Consider the following 26612-nt stretch of genomic DNA (forward strand, 5'->3'; position numbering starts at 1 on the left):
GCCCGACCCCGCATCGGCGTCTCTGGCGCCAGGTAAGCCGGCTAAGAAGCCTCCCTCTTCCCTCGAGCGCCCTCCAACTACGGTGGCGACACCGACCTTGCCGGCCTCGCGCCGACCCCGCAAGCGCTCCGCCCCGATCTCGGTGAGTGCCTCATCATCGGCCTCCTCATCGCCGGGGCGTGGAGCGGCATCTAAGGAACCGAAGCAAAAGAAAGCGGTTCCGATGCCACCCCTAGATGACCGTATTTCGGCCATCTTAAAAGTTCAACTCCAGGAACAGTTACAGCGACAGCTCGAACACCTGTTGCCCACTATCCTGGCACCGCTCCTTCCGGTACCAGACCGGCCCAAGCCCCGTACCGAGCCCCCGGTATCCACCCCATCGGTACCTATCAACACCTCCATGCCGATTCTTTCGGCTGAGCAACTTCATACCCATCCGGTGGTTCACTCCCATACCACGACGGATCCTCCTCGGCACCAGGCAGAGCGTCATATTTCCCGGGACCGGGATCAACGCCGGTCCTCTTCTCCTGGTACCGTTTCGGTGCGCTCTGGAAAATCTTTATCCAAGACTCACCATACCGCACCTTCCACCCCGGTGTCTCGACATGCACCAGAGGTCCGGGACCCTGACTTATGGGAGGAGTCCCCTCCTGGTACCGAGGAGGATCCCTCCTCATCTGATGAGGACCCGTCGGCACCCGATGCCACCTCCAAACCAGAGCAGTCCTCCTTTTCGAAATTTCTCAGGGAGATGTCTGCAGCTCTATCCCTTCCTCTAGAATCTGACTCAAAAAAATCTCAAGCCTTCCTGGAGGCTTTAGATTTTGAACAACCTCCTAAGGAGTTCCTCAAGCTTCCCGTGCATGACATCCTATGGGAGACTTTTTACAAAAATTGGGAGAACCCCCTTACGGTACCGGGGGCCCCACGTAAACTGGACAACCTCTATCGTGTCATCCCTATCCCAGGGTTCGACAAGTCTCAATTGCCCCATGAGTCCCTTCTTGTTGAATCCACCTTAAAAAAGACTCAGGGCTCCAGTGTCTATGCCTCTACCCCTCCTGGCAGAGAGGGTAAGACCATGGACAAGTTTGGCAAGAGGCTCTACCAGAATGCCATGCTGGCCAACAGGGCGAACAACTATTCATTCCATTTTTCCTTTTATATGAAATATCTGGTCCAACAGCTGTCCGCCCTCCAAAAGTACCTGCCGGAGCGCAAGGTCCCACTGTTCCAACAGCACATCTCTGGCCTTCTTCAATTGCGCAAGTTTATGGTCCGCTCGATATATGATTCATTCGAGCTCACCTCCCGTGCCTCTGCCATGGCCGTAGCCATGCGCCGCCTGGCCTGGCTGAGAGTCTCCGACCTGGACATCAATCACCAGGATCGTCTAGCCAATGCCCCCTGTCTCGGGGATGAACTTTTTGGAGAGTCACTGGATTCCACCACCCAGAAACTCTCCGCCCATGAAACCAGGTGGGACACCCTGATCAAGCCAAAAATGAAGGCTCCACCTACCCGACCTTATCGACCTCAGTCGTCTTATCAGCGCAGGTTCTCAGCCAGGCCACTCAATCCGCCTCCTCAACAAACTCGGCGGCCCCGTCAACAACAGCACCATGCCCAGGCTCGTTCTCAGGCCACCCAACCCTCCAAGCCTCTTCAGCCTGCAAAGCAGTCTCAGCCCTTTTGACTCTTCTCTCCAGGGCATAGCCAGTCTTCCACCTTCGCTACCTCTTCCACAACCAATCGGAGGTCGTCTCACCATATTCTCCAGCCGTTGGGAGGTCATCACATCGGACCAGTGGGTCCTCAACATCATCCGCCACGGCTACTCTCTCAACTTCCAGACTCTTCCATCAGACAACCCTCCCGTAGAGTCTGCTTCACACTCTTCTCAGACCCCCCTCCTCCTGAGGGAGGTTCAATCCCTCCTCCTTCTCAATGCCATCGAAGAAATACCTCCGGATCAATGGGGTCAGGGATTCTACTCCCGCTACTTCCTGGTACCCAAAAAAACGGGAGACCTCCGTCCCATTCTCGATCTCAGGGACCTCAACAAGTGTCTGGTAAAGGAGAAGTTCAGAATGCTCTCCCTTGCCACGCTCTACCCTCTTCTTTCTCAACACGACTGGCTATGTTCCCTGGACCTCAAAGAGGCCTACACTCACATCTCCATCAATCCGACTTCTCGCCGCTATCTGCGGTTCCAAGTACTGCACCGCCACTATCAGTACAAGGTGCTACCGTTTGGCCTCGCTTCCTCACCCAGAGTCTTCACCAAATGCCTCATAGTAGTTGCGGCCTTCCTAAGGTCTCACAACCTCCAGGTGTTCCCCTACTTGGACGATTGGTTGGTGAAAGCACCTTCATCTCAACTTGTGCTACAGGCTACTCATCACACCATCTCTCTCCTCCACCTCCTGGGGTTCGAGATCAACTACCCCAAGTCGCATTTACTTCCCACCCAGCGACTCCAATTCATCGGAGCTGTTCTGGACACCACTCTAATGAGGGCTTTCCTTCCCTCCGATCGTCAGTTGACTCTGCTCCATCTCTGTCGTCAGGTGCTCAAACACCCCTCCATTCCTGCTCGACAGATGATGGTCCTCCTGGGACACATGGCCTCGACAGTACATGTCCTTCCTCTAGCACGTCTCCACCTCCGCACGCCTCAATGGACTCTCGCCAACCAATGGTCACAGACTACGGATCTTCTTTCTCATCCCATCTCTGTGACATCATCTCTTCAGCAATCTCTCCAATGGTGGTTGAACTCCTCAAATCTTTCCAGGGGTCTGCTCTTTCATCTGCCCCCTCACTCTATGATCATCACCACGGATGCGTCCCCCTATGCGTGGGGAGCTCACCTAGGAGATCTACGCACCCAGGGACTTTGGACCCCACAGGAGCGTCAACATCACATCAATTTCCTGGAACTCAGAGCCATGTTCTACGCCCTCAAGGCTTTCCAACACCTTCTCTGCCCTCAGGTTCTCCTCCTATGCACAGACAATCAAGTCGCCATGTACTACATAAACAAGCAAGGCGGCACCGGATCTCGCCCCCTTTGTTTGGAGGCCCTGCGCATCTGGACCTGGGCCACGGACCACAATCTCTTCCTCAAGGCGGTCTATATCCAGGGCGAACAGAACTCCCTGGCCGACAATCTCAGCCGCATCCTTCAACCTCACGAGTGGACGTTGGACCCTCCGACCCTGCTCTCCATCTTTGCTCGCTGGGGCACTCCGCAGGTGGACCTCTTTGCAGCACCTCACAATCATCAGCTGCCCCAATTCTGCTCCAGACTTTTCTCTCCTCACCGTCTGGCCCCGGATGCATTCCTACTCGATTGGAGGGATCGATTCCTGTATGCCTTCCCTCCACTTCCTCTGATGTTGCGGACCTTGTCCAAGCTCCGCAAGGACAAAGCCACCATGATTCTCATCGCCCCTCGGTGGCCTCGTCAACACTGGTTCTCCCTCCTGCTCCAACTCAGCTCCAGGGAGCCCATTCCTCTTCCTGTGTTTCCTACTCTACTTACACAGCAGCATCAGTCTCTACTGCATCCCAATCTGTCCTCGCTCCACCTGACAGCTTGGTTTCTCTCGGGCTGACCTCTCCAGAGAATCTATCTCAACCGGTCTGCCTCATTTTGGACGCCTCCAGGAAACCGGCCACCCTCCAATGTTACCATCAGAAGTGGACCAGATTTTCCTCGTGGTGTCTCCGGCATCATCATGAACCCACCTCTTTAGCGGTGGAACTTGTATTGGATTATTTGCTCTCGCTGTCCAATGCTGGCCTCAAGTCTACCTCCATCAGAGTCCACCTCAGTGCCATCACTGCGTTTCATGAGCCTATCCTCGGAAAACCCCTCACGGCTCATCCTCTGGTTTCCAGATTTATGAGAGGTCTCTTCAATATCAAGCCGCCTCTCAAGCCTCCTCCTGTCGTCTGGGACCTGAATGTGGTTTTATCAGCACTCATGAAACCTCCGTTTGAGCCTCTTGCCACAACTTCGCTCAGGCTTCTTACCTGGAAGGTGCTTTTCCTAATTGCCATCACCTCTGCCAGGAGAGTTAGCGAACTGCATGCACTGGTTGCTGACCCACCGTTCACTGTTTTTCACCATGACAAGGTGGTCCTGCGTACCCACCCTAAATTCCTTCCCAAGGTGGTCTCAGCTTTTCACCTCAACCAGTCCATTGTGTTGCCCGTCTTCTTCCCTAAACCTCACTCGCATCCTGGGGAACAGGCGTTGCACACGCTGGATTGTAAGCGTGCCCTTGCTTACTACCTTGACCGTACCAGAGCTCACCGAACATCCCCCCAGCTCTTTTTGTCTTTCGATCCTAACCGTTTGGGTCGTCCTGTCTCCAAACGGACGCTTTCTAATTGGCTTGCTGCCTGTATTGCATTCTGCTACGCTCGGGCCGGTCTCTCACTGGAAGGAGCTGTCACGGCCCACAGAGTCCGAGCTATGGCTGCTTCTGTAGCTTTCCTCCGTTCCACGCCCATCGAGGAAATTTGCAAGGCAGCCACTTGGTCCTCAGTTCACACGTTCACTACTCACTACTGTCTGGATGCTTTCTCCAGACGGGATGGACACTTCGGCCAATCTGTGTTACAAAATTTATTTTCATAATGGCCAACCATCCCCCCTCCCTCTTTGTTAGCTTGGAGGTCACCCATGTGTTAAGAATATGCTGCCTGCTTGTCCTGGGATAAAGCACAGTTACTTACCGTAACAGGTGTTATCCAGGGACAGCAGGCAGATATTCTTACGTCCCACCCACCTCCCCGGGTTGGCTTCTTAGCTGGCTTATCCTAACTGGGGACCACGCACTCCTCCGTCGGGCGGGAAGGCACTCGCGCACGCGCGGTGCGGCCAACTAGAAACTTCTAGTTAAAAAGGTCCGTACCGAGGGCTCCGTTGGTGACGTCACCCATGTGTTAAGAATATCTGCCTGCTGTCCCTGGATAACACCTGTTACGGTAAGTAACTGTGCTTTTTGATCATGCCCAAAATTCTGTTCGCCTTCTTTGAGGCCGCTGCGCATTGTGCCGCCGGCTTCATTGTTTTGTCCACCAGAACCCCCAAGTCCTTTTCCAGTTTGCCTTCCCCCAGTACCACCCCCCCCCCCCCCCCCATCATGTAGTTATACATCGGGTTTCCTTTCCCTAGGTGCAAAACTTTACATTTCTCTACATTGAAGCTCATCTGCCATTTATTTGCCCACTCAGATTGTTCATGTCCTTTTGTAGTTCTTTACATTCCTCCATAGTTTTAACCCTACTGGAGAGTTTTGTGTCATCTGCGAATTTTATAACTTTGCACTTCGTCCCTACTTCCAAGTCATTAATGAATTTGTTGAACAGCAGCGGTCCCAGCACTGACCCCTGCGGGACGCCACTTGTGACCCCTTTCCAGTCAGAGTAGTGTCCCTTTATTCCTACCCTCTGTTTCCTGTCCGCCAGCCAATTTCTGATCCATCTGTGCACGTCCCCTTCCACCCGTGGTTCCACAGTTTCCTTAGTAGGTGCTCATATAGGGGGGATACACATTTAGTCAGATATTGTGGGCCATGTGATTACTCATGGCTTGCCCAAATGATACTCGAGGCCCCCACTTACCTCGGCTTCAGAAAATCACTTAAAACTTACCTTTTTAGTGAACATGACCCCTAAGGAACCCCCAATTTTCATTACTCTTCGCCCCCTGCTCTTACCCTCCTCCACGATAGCTTCTCTTTTCCCGACCTCCCCCAATCTCCCTCCCTCCTCTATCAAGTTCGGTTAAATTTGTTATATAGCTGATAAATTGCTGTAAATCTGCTGTCAACGCAGATCCTAATCTAACTGATGTAAACCACCTAGAACTCGCTGGGTATGGCGGTATATAAGAAAATTAATATTATTATTATTATTATTATTATTATGTAACAACTGATTTAGGGTAAATGACCATAAATAAACAGACACTCCATGAAAGCAGCTGCCAAAGCGTTATTTTGTCTTGTCTTTTTAGTAACTTCCGTCCATCTCACATTTCTTCTCTCTCCAATGTGGCACCGGCACGCAACACCAACCCACAGGAGGTGCCTGTGCTTGAAGATCCAGCCTCTTCCTGAATCGGGCCTTCAGCATCTGCGCATGCTCAAGGCCTTCTACCTCCCGCCTCTCTCTGAGATTCTTGGAGAGAACGAGAGCCAGAAGGCCTTGAGCATGCGCAGATGCTCAAGGCCCAGTCTGGCAAGCAGCACGATCTTTGGGCACCGACACCTGTGGGTTGGTGCTGCGTACCGGTGCCACATTGGGGGTAAGCCTTTAGTTTGGGCGGGCGGGGGATGCTGGTTCGCACAGGGGCAGGGGGGTGAGCATTTGCGAGGGAGGGCAATGCTGGTTCGCGGTGGGAAGGGGATGTGGAAGCGCACCAGTGGCCTCAGGGGTGGGGATGTGGTGGGGTGGAGCAGCGCCAGTGGCCAGGGGGAGGGGAGGTGGAACCAATAAAGTGAGTTTCTCTTACTTCCTATGGGGAAACTCGCTTTGATATACGAGTAATTTGCTTTACGAGCATGCTTCTGAAACTAATTATGCTCGTAAACCAAGGTTCCACTGTATATACTTTTATCACGTATACTACAAAAGTAGTGTGACCATATGGCTCCAGAAAAAAGGGGACAGATTGAGACATCCGGATTTTACTTCCATTGAAAGCAACCAAGATGTCTCAATCTGTTCTCCTTACTTCCATTGCTTTCAATGGAATTAAAACCCGGATGTCTCAATCCGTCCCCTTTTTTCTGGAGCCATATGGTCACACTATTTTTTAGAATCTATACACTGTTTCTAGCCTAAGACAGTCCCTGCTCAAAAGAGCTTACAATTTGGAATTGGCAGTAGAGAAGGGTTCAGCTAAGAGCAGCTTATCTGAGAGGAGAGGGGTGTTCAAAAAGATTGCCCCCCCCCCCGGGTGCCAAATATACTTGGTATGGCTCAGTTTGTGGGAGACTGGGGATAGGTTCTTTTTGGTGTTCACCCTATGCAACAGAGAGAAGGGATCTGGTCAGGCCAACCAGCCGCATCAACGTCATCGTTCCGCGACCCATTGGCAGCGCTTCTGCAACCATAGAGCCAAGAGCGGGCGAGGCAGCCCCTGCAAAACCTCGCCCTGGTTCTCGCCAGCTGCCCTGGAACCATAGAGTGAGAGGGCAGGAAAGGCGACGGGGACACTGCGCCTGCGCGCCAGGCTCCGCCCTCTTTCTGCCGGGCCTCTTCGCGAAGATGGTGAGTCCGGGGGAGAGGAGCGTCTGCTTGCTTTCCGTATCCGCTGCCATCCTCGCTCCTAAAGCCGCTGCCGCTTTTCTCCGCGCAGTCTGTGTTCTCTTCTAGTCTTGGGCGATATTTTTTCCCCGGGGTGGAGCGAGTCTGGGGCCGGCAGAACCTCGGCCTTGGTTAGTTTCTCTGCCGAGACTTCGGCGGGGCGGGGGAGGCAGCTTGCCGTCCGAGGGCCTTTTAATAACACCGAGAGAGGCTGATGGTTTAGGGCACAGGTGTCAAAGTCGGTCCTCGAGGGCCAGAATCCAGTCGGGTTTTCAGGATTTCCCCAATGAATCTGCATGAGATCTATTTGCATGCACTGCTTTCAATGCATATTCATTGGGGAAATCCTGAAAACCCGACTGGATTCCGGCCCTCGAGGAGGGATTTTGACACCCCTGGTTTAGGGCAGGGGTCCCCAAAGTCCCTCCTTGAGGGCAGAATCCAGTCGGGTTTTCCGGATTTCCCCAATGAATAGGCATGAGATATGCACTGCTTTCAATGCATATTCATTGGGGAAATCCTGAAAACCCGACTGGATTGCGGCCCTCAAGAAGGGACTTTTGGGACCCCTGGTTTAGGGCATCTACGTTTTTCTCCCATCTCGATTCTGTCCCTACAAATTGGCTCTTTGTATGTATGTGACAAAACAATATAACAAAACAAAGAAAAGCAACAGAGCCTGCAGTGAAAATGCAAAACTAAAACAGAACTTCAGGAAATTATTATGCAAAAATTCTTAAAAACATGTACAGCACAACATAAATAAACATATCCCCAAAACTGGTCCTAATTTACAATTGGACCGGACCAGTTTTTTGCAAATGTTTATTTATGTTGTGCTGTATACGTTTTTAAGAATTTTTGCATAATAAATTCCTGCATCCTGTACATTATCCTGCAGTTCTGTTTTGGTTTTGCAAAACAATATAGACCAATGATCGTCCCTTAGGCACTTTAAAGCCCATTGAATAGGATAAGGAGTTTGTTCTGGGCGTTGTAGTAAGGTTCACATGCTGAAAAGGTATAATTTGAAAGAGGTTCCCAACAGACTTAAGTTTAAGTTAACTTTATATGTATAAGTTATTTATATCAAAAGAACAATTAATCTACACTTCTTTTTCATGAACGTTAAATCCTGGAAAGAATATGGTGGAATAATGTCGACATTAGCAGTCCTGGGTCTTACCGATGAGGTCTGTTTGAAAAGGAAAAAGAAAATTGCTTTGGATATTGGACTTCTTTTTCTGTTTGTTGAGATGGAGTTAAATTGTTTATTAAATTTAACATACTGGTACATCTTTCTCCAGCAATTCATAAGGCTGTTTAAAAGTAGCACTACCTGGTAGCATTAAAATAGTGATGATTTCTTTTCTTTTTAATAATTACAGGCTAAGCGCACCAAGAAGGTTGGGATTGTTGGTAAATACGGCACCCGTTATGGTGCTTCCCTAAGGAAAATGGTAAAGAAAATTGAAATCAGCCAGCATGCAAAGTATACATGCTCCTTCTGTGGAAAGGTGAGTGGCTTCTGCCTTCAATGTTTGCATGCATGGATTTAAAAAAATCTTATATGACTAAATTTTGGTGCTTAATACCTGATGGAAGGGATGTAGATGAGGCCCAGACCAGCAGGATTTTACTGCTGCAGTGGGAGGGGGGGGGGGCAAGAGTAACTGAACTAATGCTCAGAAGCTTTCTGTGCTCATAAGGGTGTCAGGTCAAAGGCGCGCGCAGACAATTGAGTTCAGCGCGGAGGCGCGCGCCACAGAAAATTACTGTTTTTAGGGCTCTGACGGGGGGGGGGCGTATAAAGATCGTGCCGCATTGTGGGGGGGCTTGGGGGGTTGTAACCCTCCACATTTTACTGAAAACTTCACTTTTTCCCTGTTTTTAGGGAAAAAGTTAAGTTTACAGTAAAATGTGGGGGGTTACAACCCCACAACGCCGGCGCGATCTCTATTAAGTAAACTGGGGTTTACTTAATGAGTGTATGGGATACACACCCAAAGCTTTTTCTTTTTTATAACTCTCAAACCTCCTTTTCTTCTCCCCTGTGATCAGCTGAGTGTTGCTCTTCTCTTCTCCCCTGTCTACTCAGCTGATCGCCACTCCGCTATCACAGGAGAGAAGATGTTTTCTTTAGCATCTCTCCAGACTGATACAGTTCACTGATGGGCAATAGCTCACCATGACCAGCAGGTGGAGACTAAGACAAAACTTTGGCTGTAATACTAACAGCTGTACTTCCCTCTAGTCCAGGGATCTCAAAGTCCATCCTTGAGGGCCGCAATCCAGTCGAGTTTTCAGGATTTCCCCAATGAATATGCATTGAAAGTAGTGCATGCACATAGATCTCATGCATATTCATTGGGGAAATCTTGAAAACCCAACTGGATTGCAGCCCTCAAGGAGGGACTTTGAGACTCCTGCTCTAGTCTAACCAGTCTATTCTCAGTCTCGGCAAGTGTGGTAAGCTGTACCAGTCTTCCTTTGATTAGTGTAGGCCTGTTGGAGGTATCTTGGTCGATCAAAGTTCTGGAGACCAGAGCCATCAGGCTGACGTTGCTAGCATTCCAGATGTTGACGGGCAAGTCTGTTCGGGTTCTCGGACAATGCCACGATGGTGGCTTATGTCAATTGTCAGGGGGGAACCAGGAGTCGTCTAGTGGCGCAGGAGGCTGTTCTGTTCATGGTGTGGGCAGAGACTCATCTTCAGGACATCTCAGCTTCCCAAATAGCAGGAGTGGAGAATGTCATTACCTATTAGATCCTGGAGAATGGTGTCTCAGCCTTCGAGTTGATTGTGCAGTTTTGGGGGCCACTGATAATGGACCTGATGGCCATGAATGTCAGCGCCAAAGTTGGTGCAGGGATGTTCAGGCCGAGGGGCTGGATGCTCTGGTACAGCCTTGGACTGCGGTGGGCCTTCTGTACATGTTTTCTCCATGGCCGATGGTGGGAAGTCCCCTTCGCATTGCTTGGCACACCGGCCGCATGATCCTGGTGGCTCTGGACTGGCCCAGGCATCTGTGGTACGCAGATCTTGTTCGTCTTCTCATAGCAGATCTTCTTCCGCTGCCCTTCTCGCCCAACTTTCTGACTCAGTGCCCCATTCCAATGTTCGATCCGGGGTCCCTTTAGTCTTACAGCTTGGCTCTTGAGAGGGAATGCCTAGGTAAGAAAGGTTATTCAGATAAAGTGATCTCCACTCTCTTGTAGTCTCAGAGACTTTCCACTTCTCGGTCTTATGTGTGGGTTTGGTGTATTTTTGAAGAGTGGTGTGCTGGGCGTGGAGTGGTTTCCTTCCACGCCTCTTTTCCTCACATCTTGGAGTTCTTGCAGGATGACCTGGATAGGGGAGTGGCCTGGTCTTTCCGGGTTCAGCTTGTAGCTTTGTCTGAGTTTCACGTTTTGCTGCAGGGTAAGCGTTTAACTTCTTTTCTGGACGGGTTTTGCTTTTTGAGGGCGGCTAAATTACTTTGGCCCCTATGCAGACTTCGGTTCTGGCCTGGGTTCTCAATCTGGTCCTGTCCATGCTAGTGCGCCCTCCCTTTGAGCCCCTGGGTTCCTGTTCGTTGAAGGACATTACTCTCAAGGCGGTTTTCCCGGTGGCCATTACTTCTGCGAAACTCGTTTCTGAGCTGCAGGCTTTCTCTTGTAGGCCTCCCTTCCTGAAGTATTCTTGGGAGCAGATGGTGCTATGCCCTGTTCCTTCCTTTCTGTCGAAAGTGGTCTCGCCTTTTCATGTCAACCAATCCGTGGTCCTCCAGTCTTGGGTAGCTGAGAGGGCTCTTCGGAACAGAGACAGTTGCACAAGTTGGATATCTGCCAGGTCCATCACTCTTATGTTCAGCGAACCCAGGAGTTCTGGAAGTCATCTTTTTGTCCTCTTAGTGGGTCCTCTTAAGGGGGACGGCGCTTCCAAGGCTACCGTTGTGCACTGGATCAAAGAGACTATCACTTCCACCTATCTTCAGAAGAAGCCTGTTCCAGATTTTCGCAAGGCTCATTCCACTCGGGGTCAGGCAGCTTCTTGGGCTGTCTTCTCTGGTGTCTCCAGTGGATATCTGTAAGGCTGTGGTTTGGTGTTCTCATAGTAACCTAACATAACATAGTAGATGACAGCAGATAAAGACCCGAATGGTCCATCCATTCTGCCCAAATTTTTTAATTTTTTTCTTAGCTATTTCTGTATTCATTTGTGCGACACTGCTATGTGGACGTCCAGGCGCGGTGTTCAGTGAGCATGTTCTGGTGGTGGTCCCATGATGAGTACTGCTTTGGTATGTCCCATCAGTGAACTGTACCAGTCAGGAGTAATTAGGTTCTTACCTGCTAATTTTCTTTCTTTTAGACTCTCCAGATCAGTACAGTCCCCACTCTGTCTGTCTGTTCTTACAGGATTTGCGTGAAGTATGTGTTTTTTCTGCGGGTTCTAGTACTTTTATAGTGTCGGGGAGATCAAAAGAACAGTGACTTTGGTTCAGCTGGCGAGCTGTGGTGATGTTTTGCTGAATGGGCTTCTATGCAATTTCCAACAGTATTGCTCTATGTTAGTTGTTACTCCTGTTTGGAGTGTTGTTACTGTTATAATTAGTACTTCTTAGTTCTGCTTGGCTATTCAGCAGACTGGTTAGACCAGAGGGAAGCACATCTATTAGTATTACAGCCAAGGTTTTGTCTCAGTTTCCACCTGCTGGTCATGGTGAGCTATTACCCATCAATGAACTGTAACGGTCTGGAGAGTCTAAAAGAAAAAAAAAAAATTAGCAGGTAAGAACCTAATTTCTCCTTCACTGATCACTAAACTCTTATTGTCGGTATAATTCCTGATCCCAAACCTCATAAGCCTTGCTATGACTTCTTTGTCTCTGAAGAGCTTCTTATCCATCTGAGCACTGATGCCTAAGCTGCTGGGTATGTTTTAAGGAAAAGTGGGAGAGTGGGGGAATGAGATGTGAAAGGAGAGAAAGAAGAGAGGATATCGGGTGGGGAGAGGTGGGTTGGAGAGAGAAGGCTCTGACTATGGATAGGTGGGAAAATCTTTAATACTCTATTAGTTGGAGGAAGGTAGGAGAGAAATGATCAATTTGAATGGGGGATGAAGTTGCGTGTTTTAGATTAGTGGCTTATAGAATATCATAGGCTGGTGGATGCTTGAATCATCCTTTGGGTGGCAAAGAAACTAAAAGAATTTGCTGAAGCCTCAGGTGAGTACAGGTGGTTGTGAGGGTAAAAGCATGAGATTGGACGGGATCTACAATATTGCACTGGCAGTGGGCATTGTGGTTTTTATCTGCAAGCATTTGCTAACGTTTTATGAGAAGCTCTCTTCTTGTTCACTTGCCTTTTTGACGTTGAGAGACTATGAATACACAGGCCTTCAGATCTCTTGCTGTTCATATGTTGTAGACAAAGATGAAGAGAAAAGCTGTGGGCATTTGGCACTGTGGCTCTTGTATGAAGACTGTTGCTGGTGGCGCCTGGACATACAAGTAAGAATGTGTCTTCCGTTGTATCAAGTTGACCCCAGCTACTGGCGCACAATCGCAAACATTACTGACTTCTGCCTGTCATGCTTAATCTCTGCACAGCTGGCACTATGGCTGTTTTGCTTCCCTTACAGGGCTGCTTCATTGTTTTTGCTATGGCTCCTTCTGATAATAATAATTTTATTTCTTACATACCGCTATACCATAAGTTCAAAGCGGTTTACAACAAGATACATACAATGAGAGTATGAGATGTAACGGGAAGAGAAAAGTACTTTCAGGGATACAAATGGAAGAGAACCAAGTTGGTTTGAATCAAAAGGATGTCTCTAGTCAGAGATTGGGGCGCAGGGGGAAAACAGTTTGGGTGGAATACAATTACAAATGGGAAGAGCATGAGTTAATCTAAAATCAAGAGAATTGGGGCATAATATGCATATGTAGTGAAGGAGCCAGGGTGGGGATGGGCAACCTTAGTCCTTGAGGGCTGTAACCTAGTGGAATTTTCAGGATTTACCCAATTATTAATGTACATCTGTTTTCATGCGCTGCTTCCATTGATAGATCTCATGCATATTCAAGACTTCTGGGGAGAGGGACATAAGTGTTTATATAAGCTTGAAATTTTGCAGTGGGTATATTCTTTGTTTACCCCCAAGCCATGACTGGCAATACCTCATACAACACTTGGTTATTAATTTCTTTTCCATTGTCTGTTACTTTCAGTCAAGATTGAAATTCGGGTGTTTTGTCTATATCAGTGCTAAAATTATACTGTCCTAAACCGTAGCATTTTACCACTAATTACATGTAGTGCAATGAATCCTTTGCATCAGATTTTACAAGGTTGGTGCCATTTTAAGGCAATTATTTCGGGGTACACAAATGGTTCATTACTTTGCTGAATATAATAGAGGTACAATCGTATTCAATAGAGAAAAAAAATATATATTTTTGTAAACGTATTGTAAATAATACTAGCAGCAGGGATTCATTCACACCACAATGACAAAAAAGAACAGTTGACAAAATCATAAAAAAACGGAGAAAAAATAAACCTCAATTGTGGGTTGCCGGGACTACACAAGTACCCTAAGCCCCCCACATCATCACGGGTTTATAAAAAAACTCCGTACAAATATAAATCACTTTCATACTTTGAAGTATAATCTCAAAGGATTTTCAAAAGATAAATATCAAAAGTTTCAAAATCTTTAGTGATTTAAATGACAACGTCCAAAATGTCTTATAAACAAGTGATTAAGTCCCAAACTCACTATACTGTGGCAATCAGCTCAGCTGTAAGCAATTCAAAATGGTTAAGTAGCGTAGCTGTAAAACCCGAGTATCAAAATCTCTAAGAAAATCTATCACTCATCTGAAGGTCCCGACAGAAAAGACTTTCTGTTTCGCTTGAAAACAGGCTACTTCAGGGGATCCATATTCAATAGGTTACTTCCACGCTTCTCAGCAACATATCGGAAGGCTGGCTTCTCTCATTACTTTCCTGTCCAGCCGGGCATGTCACTAACACACTTATCTTCTCTTTCCAGCACCACCTCGGCTGTCACAGTGAAATCAGCCATTAGAAGACTCAAGGAACTGAAAGACCAGTAAAAGATTCAACTTGCCATCATTTTGTTGGACTGTACTTAATAAAATGTTATCATATGACAGTGCCTTGTATTCTTGGATTTTACTTCTTTCTTTTTTTTTTTTTTTAATTCTTTATTCATTTTTAACCTTTCATCAAGTGTACAACAATCATAAGAACAACAATTAGTTAATCACTTGAATATCTTATCATTATACTATATATACATACATATATATATATATGGATTTTACTTCTTTCAACTTCAGTATGCTTAAGTAGAATTGGCAAATTATTCTGTATTTACTACTATTGAATGATGCTGAAGTAATTCTTGTTTGTGGAAGCTGCATGTTTTGCTGGGTTGCCATTCACCAGTAAGGCAAGAGGTCTGAACTGGGTAACAGTTCTGTGACTAAAAAATGTTGCCATTTTGTCTGAGTAAACTAAATGTTTATACAGTACTCCCCTGAAATTCATGAATTTTGAAAAACCGCAAATACGGTTTTTAGGCAGGGGGGAGACAGGAGAGAGCAGCTGGAGAGGCAGGAGAGGGCAGCCGGAGTGCCGGCGAGTGAAGGAAATCACTAGCTGCATGCTCCGACTGCCTCTTCCTGTGCTTTGACACGCAGCTCCTGATCGTTAAGGCCCGACTTTAGTACAGGAAGAGGCGGTCGGAGCATACAGCGAGTGATTTCCTTCACTCGCCGGTGCTCCGGCTGCCCTCTCCTGTCTCCCCTGCCCGGTCATTTGTGGTCGGAAAATACTGCGAATGACCGGGACTGTGAACCGCCGACTGAATTCGCGGGGGAGCACTATATTTCAGCATGTTTGAAGTCCAGCATTTTGAGCTTGGTGTGTCCAGATATAGTTCTAGCTTTTATGTCAAATCATAGAATATGGTGACATTAAACACGCTGTCTCCTTATTTGAGTAAAAGTCGAGAGGAAATGTTAGAAATTAGGGAGGCTAACGGTAATAATGCCGGACAACAAATTTTCCCATATCACTTAGGAATTTTGAGAAACACGATGGTATCTTTAATTGACTATAACATGTTTTAATGTACAAAGTTTCTGATACACTGTGATAGTTTGCCTGCTGATTTTCATTTGTACTCAGTTATTTTGCCTGAAGATTTTCTTTATCGCTTTTACAAAATTTTTCATCAGTCCAAATTTTATGTGAAGAAGAGGCAAAAATATCTTTGTTGGGTCAACAAGTGGTTTTTATACCACATTTTTCTGTCCTGGAACCAAATTTTTATAGAGTGGCCAGTTCTTTTGAATTTAATGCCACTCCTTAGCATGACTATCTCATTCACAAATCAACAGTATCTTGTATATCCAAGGTCACCACAGATGTTCCAGTTGTACTTTGTATGCTGGATATGCTTTAACAGCAGTTCCATGTTTTCATATGCTTTTATATAGCCTTTTCAGGCAGCATCCATCAAGCTCATGTACAAGTGTGCCCAGACTGCATCATTTCCATGGACATTATGCAACCTACCCTAGGCCTATATTAAGAATTAGTCTAGCAATTAATTGCATTAGCCTTAAAGTATAGCAAGAAATTGTAAAAATGTACTTTTGTTGTTAAAACGGTATGTGATACGTAATTTAACATGATTTTTGTGATCGGCCAAAAATCTATAAGATACACCTGAAAGTGTTGAAGAAGAAAAAACTTTATTGTCCAGTGTAATGGGTGAGTTCGACTACGACATTGACTGGGTAAATATGAGCGTTTCACAAAAAGCTGCCTCAGGGTGTGACCAATCCCAACATGAGTTTTCAAAGCGAGACTCAAACTAGACGTCTTTTTGAGCAAGGAGACACGTCTAGTTTGAGTTCCGCTTTGAAAGCTCATTTTCGGATTGGTCAAACCCTGAGGCAGCTTTATGTGAAACGCTGGCCGCCGTTGATGTTCCGATCAAGCTTTAAAGATAAGTGGGGGTTTTTTTTAGTTTATTATTTAAACTAGAGAATGACACAGGGAAAATCTGTCCACCGTCCCCGTAGCATCCATCCTTCCCCCTCGCTACCTGACCGCCCTTCAGCGGCCCGAGAATCTCCCTCCCTCCCTCCCCCTTACCTTCGCGGCACATTAGTAAAGAAACTTACTGAAGCTGGAGGAGACTACCTTCCTGTGCCTGCAGTCGCATGTGTGTGGGAGGAAGCTTCTCTGACCGGAACCGGAAGTTGCGTCAGAGGAGAAGCTTCCACCCACACACGTGACTGCAGGCAGGCAGGCTTCAATGGCTTCAGTAGGTTTCTTTACTAAAACACTGCGAAGGTAAGGGGGAGGGAGGGAAATAGATTTGGCCGGAGGGAGGGGGCCACGCGTGATCGTTGACCATGTGCCTTCCCTCCCTTAACTGCGAGGACAAGGCCATTCACCACTCCACAGGGCGGTGGATGGTCTTGTCCCTGTGGCCGCAGTGAGCACTCCCCCCCCCCCCCCCCACCGTTTCAGCGGGTTCCGCAGGTAACTGCCTCCGTGCCATTCTCTAATTTAAACCAGTTTCTGACCACAGTTTTGAAACATGCTTGCACTTTACTGGAGGTTTTTAATGCCTATGAGGTTCTTATATCATTCATTGTGGTGGTGGGAGGGCCTTTGTCTGATGCTTTTTCCTCCCATGTGTGGTTTGTCTGGTTTATGCGGTAGTTCTGAACCTTTGCACTATCCGTGATCATTGGACTGTTCACTTCATCTGAGTTACTTTTACTGAAGGTTCATGCAGCCTAAATAAACAATGTTGCAATAGTCAATCCAAGATGGTCTTAGTGCCTGAACCAAAAATCTGAAAGCAGGAATCTCAAAATTCTTCCAAACTGCCCTCATTTTGCTTAACCCAAAGAAACATGGAATTTGCCACTTGATGGTCCATGGAAAGTTGATTGTCTCTCAAGACTTTTTGGTTCCTAATACCCTCCCCACATTTTGGTTTTTCCATATTTATTTTTAACTTGTAAAAATGGGCCCAATTTTCAACTAGAGTAATACAAGTTTACTATTGCAGCCAAATCAATGGTATCATTTGATGTTATTGTAAGCAAAATACTGTTTAAGATTGTTTAGACTTTTTTAATTTCAAGCACAACTTATATTGCTAAAATTATCGGGCAGACGATTCAGATGAAGTTGAAGGTCTGGACATGCTATGGGGAGATATTCCCTGCAAAATGTCCTTTGACCTGTTTTAAGCGCATGACTTGTGATGCTGTGAAAAAAAAAAAATCAATTTATTGTACTGCTTACTCAAAGCATGTTTCTGTAATTGTCTTGCTTCCCATTTTTTGGAGTAATTTTCTTATTTGGAGTTGGAAGTTAAGATTCCTTTTTTCCCCCCCACATATTTGGATTATGAACTTAATTACCTGCCTTTTTAAAAACATGTTCAATAGGTATATTCCTGCCCCACAGTGTTTACAGTCATGTATTTGAGATAATGGAGGGTCAACTGGCTTGTGCCAGTGGGCAAAGTTGGATTTAAACACTGGAATCTCTAACTTTTGCCACTCAGCAGTAAAAGCTGGCATTGAACAAGTATCTTGTCATGATTTTATTAGCGGTGGTCATGATGATGCCCTCTACATGCATTCCTATCTTGGACAGGGGTGAATTGGGGTGATGCTGGACTTTCTGATTTGCAAATTTAAATTGACATGAATGGGTGTGGATTCAAATCTAGAGAGCAGAGATTTTGCATGTCTGCAGCAGTTCTGCGTGTGTTTATTTTTAAACAATTTTGAATTTTTAAGATGTTCACACAAGAAAACCAGAGGCCATGATTAACATATAACTTCCTAACATACATATTTCTCCCCCCCCCCCCCCTCTCACACATGAACAGCAATTTCTTAATTGTAAACCACAAGAATAGGGATCTTTTTGTTGGGCAGACTGGATGGACCATTTGGGTTTTTATCTGCCGTCATCTACTATGTTCTTATATCCCCCCTTCCCTTTTTAAATGAGAAAATAAAGAAGCTGCCCACCCTAACCCATCCTCTGCCTGGGAACCAGTACTCTTGCTCATTCCTATTACAATAAATTATTGATGTTGCAGAAGTTGGAGAGAGAGATTGTAAGTATGTTCTGCATGTGTTTAAAATAGTTCATATGAATTTTCCTCCCCCTCACCCATATTTTGTCATTCTGGTTCTCCACCGCTAGGTCTGTAGTCATCAGTAGTGACTGATTAACTCAGTATCTGTTCTGGATTTCTCTAGTGCTACGGAGAGAGAGTTTTATGTGCCGTTGGCAGCTCAGCTCGAAGACTCAGATCAAACCCAGAGAGAGGCGCACAGGACCAGAGAACAGCTGAAAGAGCTCGGAAAGACTGCAGGGGGGCTTTGCAAAACAACAGGTGCCAGGCTGGGTTTGCACAGTGCTAGGCTTTGGGGCAGAGAGAATGGTGACGGGACAAAAGCGTGCGAGACTTCGGCGCGCTGACATTGCAGTGCAGACAATTTGACGCAAGACTCCAGTGCGCCGCCTAAAAAGTTACTTTTAAAGAGCTCTGACGGGGGGTGTGGGGGAATCCCCCACACTTCATTTCATACTCTTTGCACTGCCGTTGGGGGGGGGGGGGGGTACAACCTCCCACATTATAGAGAAAATTTAACTTTTTCCTAAAAAATCGGGAAAAAGTTAAGTTTACTCTATAATGTGGGGGGTTCCAAACTCCGCCCCCCCCCCAACGTAGCACGAAGAGTATGAAGTAAATGGGGGGGGGGTGTCCCCCCACACACCCCGCATCGGAGCTCTTTAAAAGTAACTTTTTAGGTGGTAGGCTGGGGTCTTGTGCTGAATTGTCGGTGCTGCAATGTCGGCGTGCTGAAGTCCCGTGCGCGAATGACAGCAATAAAGCTGAAGGGCTTGGCTGGGTTTAGTTTAGTTTTCCATCATTGACCACTAGGGGGAGATATGAGACAAAAAAAATATAGAAACAGAGTATGATAGAAAAAAAAAAAAGGTCCATTCAGTCTCTGCCCCAGTTTACTCCTGGTGCAATGGTACAGACCCCAGTTGATCTCTCCAATTCTTTCATTTTGATTTCTGACCTTTGCTTATCCTAGTTTTCTTTGACTGCTGTCTCCACCATCTCTGTTGGAAGGTTGTTTCATCCATTACCACTCTTAGGAAGATATGTTTTCCACATTTGAGCCTTGTGCTTTGATCTCTTATTCTTTTAACTATTGAAGATTGCATTAGTTATGTGTTTTATGACACTCAAATACCCGTCATCTCTTCCAAAATATATATATTTATGTTCTTAAATCTCATCTTCCATTGGTCAGGAGGGATTGCATGCAGAAAAAGGGATGGATTAGTATACATTTAAACCTGTATGCAAAAATGCATTTTCCTTTTGTAAGTGCTCAAGTCTGCCATCTGATGTGCTCTGCTCCCAACCTAGGAGTTGAGGGAAAGGGGCAGAAATCTCATTGGATAAGTTAGACATGGGGTGGGGAGGGAGACGCGTATAAGAATATGGATAGAGTGCCGTTGAATTTGGTGGGGGAAAAGGCCAGATGGAGACGGGCTGCTTTGCTCTGAGTATGTGAAAGGGAAAGTAGGTCCAGTGGCTGCAAAATAAGCTGAAACGTAACCTGTTAAGAATGAGCTGGGCCAAGTGATTTAACCAGCCAGAAATATGATGGTTATATGGAATTTTTGCAGGGATGAATTGCTTACACTCATTATGCAGACCGTGGTGGCTTTAAATATTTCAGGAGCGTAGCCTCTGGAACCTGGAGTGGTATAGGAATTACTCTGTGAAGGAATGTAGAAATTGTCAAAGCCTTTCCACTTCATTGAGAATTAGAATATAAGAACTGCCATACTGGGACAGACCGAAGGTCCATCAAGCCCAGTCTCCTGTTTCCACCAGTGGCCAACCCCCAAAGAGTAGCAACATTCCAGAGCTGAGATTGTGATGTCATAATGCCTCATTCCACCAATGCCTAAGAGCCAACCTCAGCAGTGATGTCACAATGGCTTGATCTTAAGAACATAAGAATAGCTGTACTGGGACAGAACAAAGGTCCATCAAGTCCAGTATCCTTTTTCCACCAGTGGCCAACCCAGGTCCCAAGTACCTGGCAGAAACCCAAAGAGTAGCAACATTCCAGAGCTGACACTGTGATGTCATAATGCCTCATTCCACCAATGCCTAAGAGCCAACCTCAGCAGTGATGTCACAATTACTTGATTGTCCTATGTTTAGCTCACATAAGAATATAAGAACATATGAATTGCTGCACTGGGACAGATCGAAGGTCCACTGAGACCAGCATCCAGTGGCCAACCCAAGTTCTAAGAACCTAGCTAGATCCCAAGTAGTAAAACAGATTTTATGCTGCTTATCCTAGGAATAAGCAGTGGATTTCCCCAAGTCCATCTCAATAATGGCCTATGGACTTCTCTTTTAGGAAATTAGAGATATGGTTGTGCTGGAATTGGAGTCTCCAGATGCTGACTTTAAGGTTGGAAGGGCCATGGATAAGCTGTACCCAATTCTTATGGAAGAGAAGGAGAAACTGCTTTTATCTAAGGTGGATGCCCTGGTCTTGGCCGTAGCTAAGAAAACAACCATTCTAAAGGATCCTTGGGAATGTCAGGTGGAGGTGCTGCTGAAATAGTCTTTTCAATTTTCTGCTCTGGTCTTGCGAGAGGTGGTTGTGGGATGAGACCTTGTCGGGGGTTTTTGGAGGCAGCATGCTTGGACTCAAGATCCACGTATTTTGTATGACCTAATAAGACTTTTGGCCAGATTAAGGTCAACTATAGAACAATGTCTTGAGTCTTAGGGCTCCTTTTAAAAGCCACGCTAGGGCCTTAATGCGCGGAATAGCGCATGCTAACTTGCCGCATGCGCTAGCCGCTACCGCCTCCTTTTGAGCAGGCGGTAGATTTCCGGCTAGTGTGCACTAATCCAGTGCGTGCGATAAAACCGCTAGCGCGGCTTTGTAAATGGAGCCCTTAATGTCTTGACAGTTAAGGAATGGAAGGACCGAGGGGCGCCATTGGACTGTTGAATAGTGGGTATAGCAGTGAAAGAGTTAAAGTAGGGGGTAGGGGGGGAAACTCTGTGGTATCCCAAGTGCATGCTTGTTTTGCTAAATGGTTAAATCCAGGGCTGCTTTGGTCGGGATGGAACATCTTAACATAAAACATGGTAAGCTCCCCTTTAAATGTCAGCTGCTGTTTGGAGAGGATTTAGAGAAACGGGTGAATTTAGGGTTTCTAGGCTATCGGAGGGTAGACAGAGAGGCAATCCAGTTGATTTCCTTCTTTCCAAACCTGAACAGCATGTCTGAGGAGAAAAGGGTTTTGTGGGGTTTTTTTGTCATTTTCATCTTTCTTTTAATAACAAAATTTCTTTTGCTAAAATTTGAAGGCAGTTTTTCATAAGATGTCTCAGTTCCCAGTTATGAAACCATCTTTCTGATACTGCTTCTAAAATTTAAACCATGCGCCAGATTGATACCAGGTGCAACTGGGTTATAGAAAAGTGTTCAAGTCCCACTTATATAGGGAGAAAGGGAGAAATAAGTTTAGAGAAGAGGTAAAACCTTGTGAGGTTTTAGAGAATGACACGGTGACAAAATTCATCACTGTTCCCGTCCCCGCAGATAACCGCGGGAAATAATCCCATGTCATCTTCTAGTGTCTATTTCAACCTCGGTCCTTCTACACCAGCATTCTTCAAAGCAAAGCTTATGGGTCAGTGGTTGTGGCCATTCATACTCTGATTCTTATGTGAGCCAAGGATAATGAAGCCATTGTGACATCACTGACGTGATTGGCTCTTAGGCACTGGTGGAATGAGGCATTATGACATCACAATATCTGCTCTGGATACCAGAGACTGTCATTCTGTAGTGTCTGTTGCAACCTCAGTCCTTCTACACCAGCAGTTCTTCAAAGCAAAGCTTGCGGGTCAGTGGTTGTGGCCATTCATACTCTGATTCTTCCCTCTCTCCTTAAAGAATGACATGAAGATGGTTTCCCGCAGGGACGGGAACGGTGTTGAATTTTGTCACCGTGTCATTCTCTATAGGACATGTGCAGGAAATGAAATGGGAAGCAGTGTAGCAAACGAGTAAGGTTGCTTAGATTGTAAGCTCTTCCGAGCAGGGACTGTTTTCTTTGTGATTCTGTGCAGCGCTGACTGCATCTGGTAGCGCTATAGAAATAATTAATAGTAGTAATATTAGTATGTTTGCTACTTAGCATTTTCTTTATAGAGAAGAAGCAAATGAACTTTCAGCGAAGGAAAGATGTGCTGTAATGGGAGAAAATAGATCGAGTTAAACTTCTGGAGGCTGGCCGGGCTGAGCTGGCAGAGATACAGGCGCGGCAGCATTCAGGTACCGTAGTACGGGCCATTCAAACAGGGTAGATGGGGTGGGGGGTCCCCTGAGCTCACAGGTACCACTGTGTGAGCTGTAAGTGATATTTCAGGAGCAGTGGACCCAGTGTGGCTCCCTCCGGTTTCTTTTTTCAGCTACATAGACGGCAGTGGTTGAGCCAAAGAATGAAGGGATTGATAGCAAAACAATCAACACTATAGCCGTACCCCTATAAGCAACCTATCTTAGGTGTATCTTTGGCCATTTAATATTGCTAAGATTTTCCCTAGTCTTTTGCATACAGAAAAATTGGCGGCAGTTCATGTTCCTGTCTAGAATTCAGAATCCAAAACCACAGATTGTGTTTAATTGTACTTTAAAGCACGACTGAATTTGCCTTAACCCCCTCAACCCCCCCCCCTTTACATTGTGGAATAAGGGGTGTAATGCTGTTCTCACCTATACAGCTGATGAAAAGTTGCTTGGCCTGCAGAGGGAGCAGTCTGAAAGAAGGTCAGATACATCACAGACGACCGCAGCCGATATCCTGGATGACTGCATAAAAGAGCTTTACGGAGAAAGAAATGACACATTCAGTCTTCATGCAACGGCATCATTTGTTCAGCAACACAGGTGTTGTCTAGATGACACTCCACTTTTGGCTGTCATTTATAGAACTCTTTTTTTTAAATAATAATAATAACTTTATTTTTGTATACCGCAATACCACAAACAGTTCATTCAGAGCGGTTTACAATGCAAGAGACTGTACATATACAGCGAAGATATTTATACAGTGAAAATACAGTGCGAGAGACTTGTAGAGCACGATACGATGCAAGAGACTATATAATGCGGTTAAGTGGATTACTATGCAAAGATAGTTACAGATATAGCGAGGATACAGAGTGGTGAATGGCCAGAGTGAGCAACCAGTATCAGTTACAGGAGGGTGCCGGGGGGAGGGGTAAGAAGGAAGGAAGTGTTGGATTGAGGGGGAGGAAAGGAGAGATCGGGGGAAGGAGAGGTGGTAGGGTTTGGTTAATTGGAGGGGAGGGGTTTGAGAAATTTATCATAGAGGTAAGATTTGAGAGATTTTCTGAAGGATGAGTAAGATGGGGCAGATGAGATGTGCGGAAACTTATTGTAGAGCATTGCAGTGTTTGTGTGTCTGTATATATATATATACTAGTCTTTAAGCCCGTTACATTAATGGGTGCTAGAATAGATGTGTGTGTGTGTCTGTCTTTCTTTCTTTTTCTCTCTCTCTTTGCTCGGCTGTCCACCACCACCACCCCTTCCCTGCTCCCCCTGTCCAGTAGTACCCCTTCTCCTTTCCCTGCTCCCCCTGTCCAGCATCCACTAGCCCGGACAGCCTCGGGGCTTTTGCTAGGCCGGTTCACCTCGCATTATCGAAGTGGACCGGCCTAGCAAATGCCCCGTGGCTGCAAGATGAAACCGCGGCTGCTGCGTTTGCTGGTCCGGGGGTGAGAACAGGTGTCGCGGCAGCGCAGGAAGTCAGCCGTCATCGGAGATCGGGGCAGAAGGCAGACAGTGCGCATGTGCGGCACGGAAGCACACATCACGGCGGCAGGGATCACGGCATCGTAAGTGCACTTATCCCAGGACAAGCAGGCAAGTATTCTTACTAATGGGTGACGTGATCTAACGGAGCCCCGATGCGGACGCTTCTTTGAAGAAAACTCAAAGTTTCGAGTCGCCCGCACCGCGCATGCGCGAGTGCCTTCCCGCCCGATGCACCGGGCGTGTCTCCTCAGTTCTTACTTTTCTGCGGAGCCGAGAAGTCCGTCTTCAACTAAGTTTCAAGTTTTATTTATATTTGATTAATCGCTTAATTAAAATTATTTCTAAGCGAATTACAATGTATAAAAGTAACATATGATTAAACATAATACTAAAATAGGAAATGACATATAAGATATTATAAAACTAACAATTTATACAATAAATACAATTTAAAAAAAAAATGGGAGAATTTACATAACAAATATATAATGAGCTAATAAATTTATACAATAATGAAAATGATATCAACATAAAAAAAATTCAAGAAAAAAGCATGGAAAAGAGAACGAGAGAGAGCTCAGAAGTAAAGTTCCTTCGCTTGTGCCTTCTAAGTCCGCGGTTTTGATTTTAATTGATCGTAATCGCTGATTTTCATCGTGTTTTATTGTTTTAAAAAAAAAAAATTTCTTCGTACCGTTCGACCGGGCAGGCCACGCGGCTTTGATCTTGCGGCGGAGCTTTTTCGGCCTATGTCCCGGCCTATCACTGGTTTTAAAAAGTGTGAGAAGTGCCGACTCTCCAGCTCCATAGAAGCTCTGCTCTCTGCTGCCCTGAATCTCTCCTGCCTGCCGTCCTGATGCTCTGCTCCGATCTCTCCTGCCTGCTCACCTTGCTCGTCCCCAGTTTTCTCTTGCCTGCCACCCCAAATCTCTCCTGCCCTTCCCCGCACTGCGAGCCCATGGTTTTAACCTGCGGGTTAAAGTGGGTTAAAACCACGGGCTCGCTGGGGTAAAAAGTTAAAAAAAAAGTTGAAGCTCGGATGGGTCTAGATGCATGCGCAGACCATCTACAGATGGTCTGCGCATGCATCAGGATCGCACACTAGCGATCTGTGCTGGCAGATGGGGGCGTTCCTCCGATCGACCCCCATCTGCATATTAGGCCTTGAAAAATCCATCGGATCTGCCCAGATCGGGCACGGGTCGGTCCCGATTGGGCAGGTTTGTGAATCTAGCCCTTAGTAGTTCTTTAATTTACATCCTTTGTTTTCTAATTAGAGATCCTCTTTTTTTATCTCATGCTTTTTCAAATTCCATCATGTTTTCCTTTCCACCACTTCCCTCAGGAGGACATTCCAGCCATCTACCACCCTCTCCGTAAAAAAGAATTTCCTAACATTACTCCTAAGGCTTCCTCCCTGTAATCTCAAATTATGCCCTCTAGTTTTACCATTTTCTCTTCTCTGGAAAAGATTTGGTTCGGTATTAATACCATTCAAGTATTTAAACGTCTATCCTCTCCTCCAGAGTCTACATATTTAGGTCTTCCAGTCTCTTCTCATTCTTCTTTTGGTTCATCACCTTCCTTTGGACCGCTTCAAGTCTTTTTATATCCTTAACCAGATACGGCCTCCAAAACTGAACACAATACTCCAACTGTGGCCTCACCAATGACCTATATGGGGGCATCAACACCTCCCTTTTTCTGCTGGTTATTCCTCTTTCTATACATCCTAGCATCCTGGCTACAATGTGCTTCATTTCATCTTTAAAAGAATACAGCAAGGGCTGGATTCAATACATGGTGCTCATAATTTAGCACCCCCCCCCCCCAAAAAAAAAAACAACCCAACAATTTGGCACTGAACAGTAATCTATAACAGGCATTCTGGAATTTCTATATATAGAAAAGTGCAAAGTGTCATGATTTGTGCTCAACTTTGGGCACAAGGAGTTACATCAACTGAAACCAGGTCTAAATGCTGGCATGCAAAATTCTATATAACACTGCATTCGTTTTAAGGGAACGCCCCCTGACCTGCCCATGCCACTCCCATGGCCACACCTCCTTTACAGATCCATTTATTCTATAAATGGACTTGACAAGTGTTTTTCTTCATTTTGGCGCCTTACAAGGGTATGGTGAAAAGTTCTCAGTCCAACCAACCAACTTCCTAAATCCTGGGCGTTATTTTGCCACTGTAGCTGCAAAGAGTGTTCTTATTTCATTAGGAAACACCTAAAAACACATCTGTTCCTGAAGTACTTAGGTAACTGACTTATACAATCTTAGTCC

The 26612-nt window shown here is 46.2% G+C and overlaps 1 protein-coding gene across 1 annotated transcript; it reads left to right on the top strand.

The window, feature by feature from the left end:
- Nucleotides 1-7069: 7069 nt before the first annotated feature.
- RPL37A (ribosomal protein L37a) lies at nt 7070-14506 on the top strand. The gene is made up of 4 exons (XM_033944220.1): nt 7070-7299; nt 8724-8852; nt 12748-12830; nt 14381-14506. Exons 1-4 carry the CDS (start codon nt 7297-7299, stop codon nt 14442-14444), a joined length of 279 nt encoding a protein of 92 aa, XP_033800111.1. The 5' UTR covers nt 7070-7296; the 3' UTR covers nt 14445-14506.
- The last annotated feature ends 12106 nt before the right edge of the window (nt 14507-26612 follow it).

Source organism: Geotrypetes seraphini, chromosome 5, assembly GCF_902459505.1.
Source record: "Geotrypetes seraphini chromosome 5, aGeoSer1.1, whole genome shotgun sequence".
Classification (NCBI taxonomy): domain Eukaryota; kingdom Metazoa; phylum Chordata; class Amphibia; order Gymnophiona; family Dermophiidae; genus Geotrypetes; species Geotrypetes seraphini.

Excerpts from the sequence above, each read along its gene's own strand:
- RPL37A (XM_033944220.1), top strand. Across the intron at positions 8,853-12,747 it reads CATGCTCCTTCTGTGGAAAG|ACAAAGATGAAGAGAAAAGC; the intron begins GTGAGTGGCTTC and ends CATATGTTGTAG. Across the intron at positions 12,831-14,380 it reads GGTGGCGCCTGGACATACAA|CACCACCTCGGCTGTCACAG; the intron begins GTAAGAATGTGT and ends TTCTCTTTCCAG.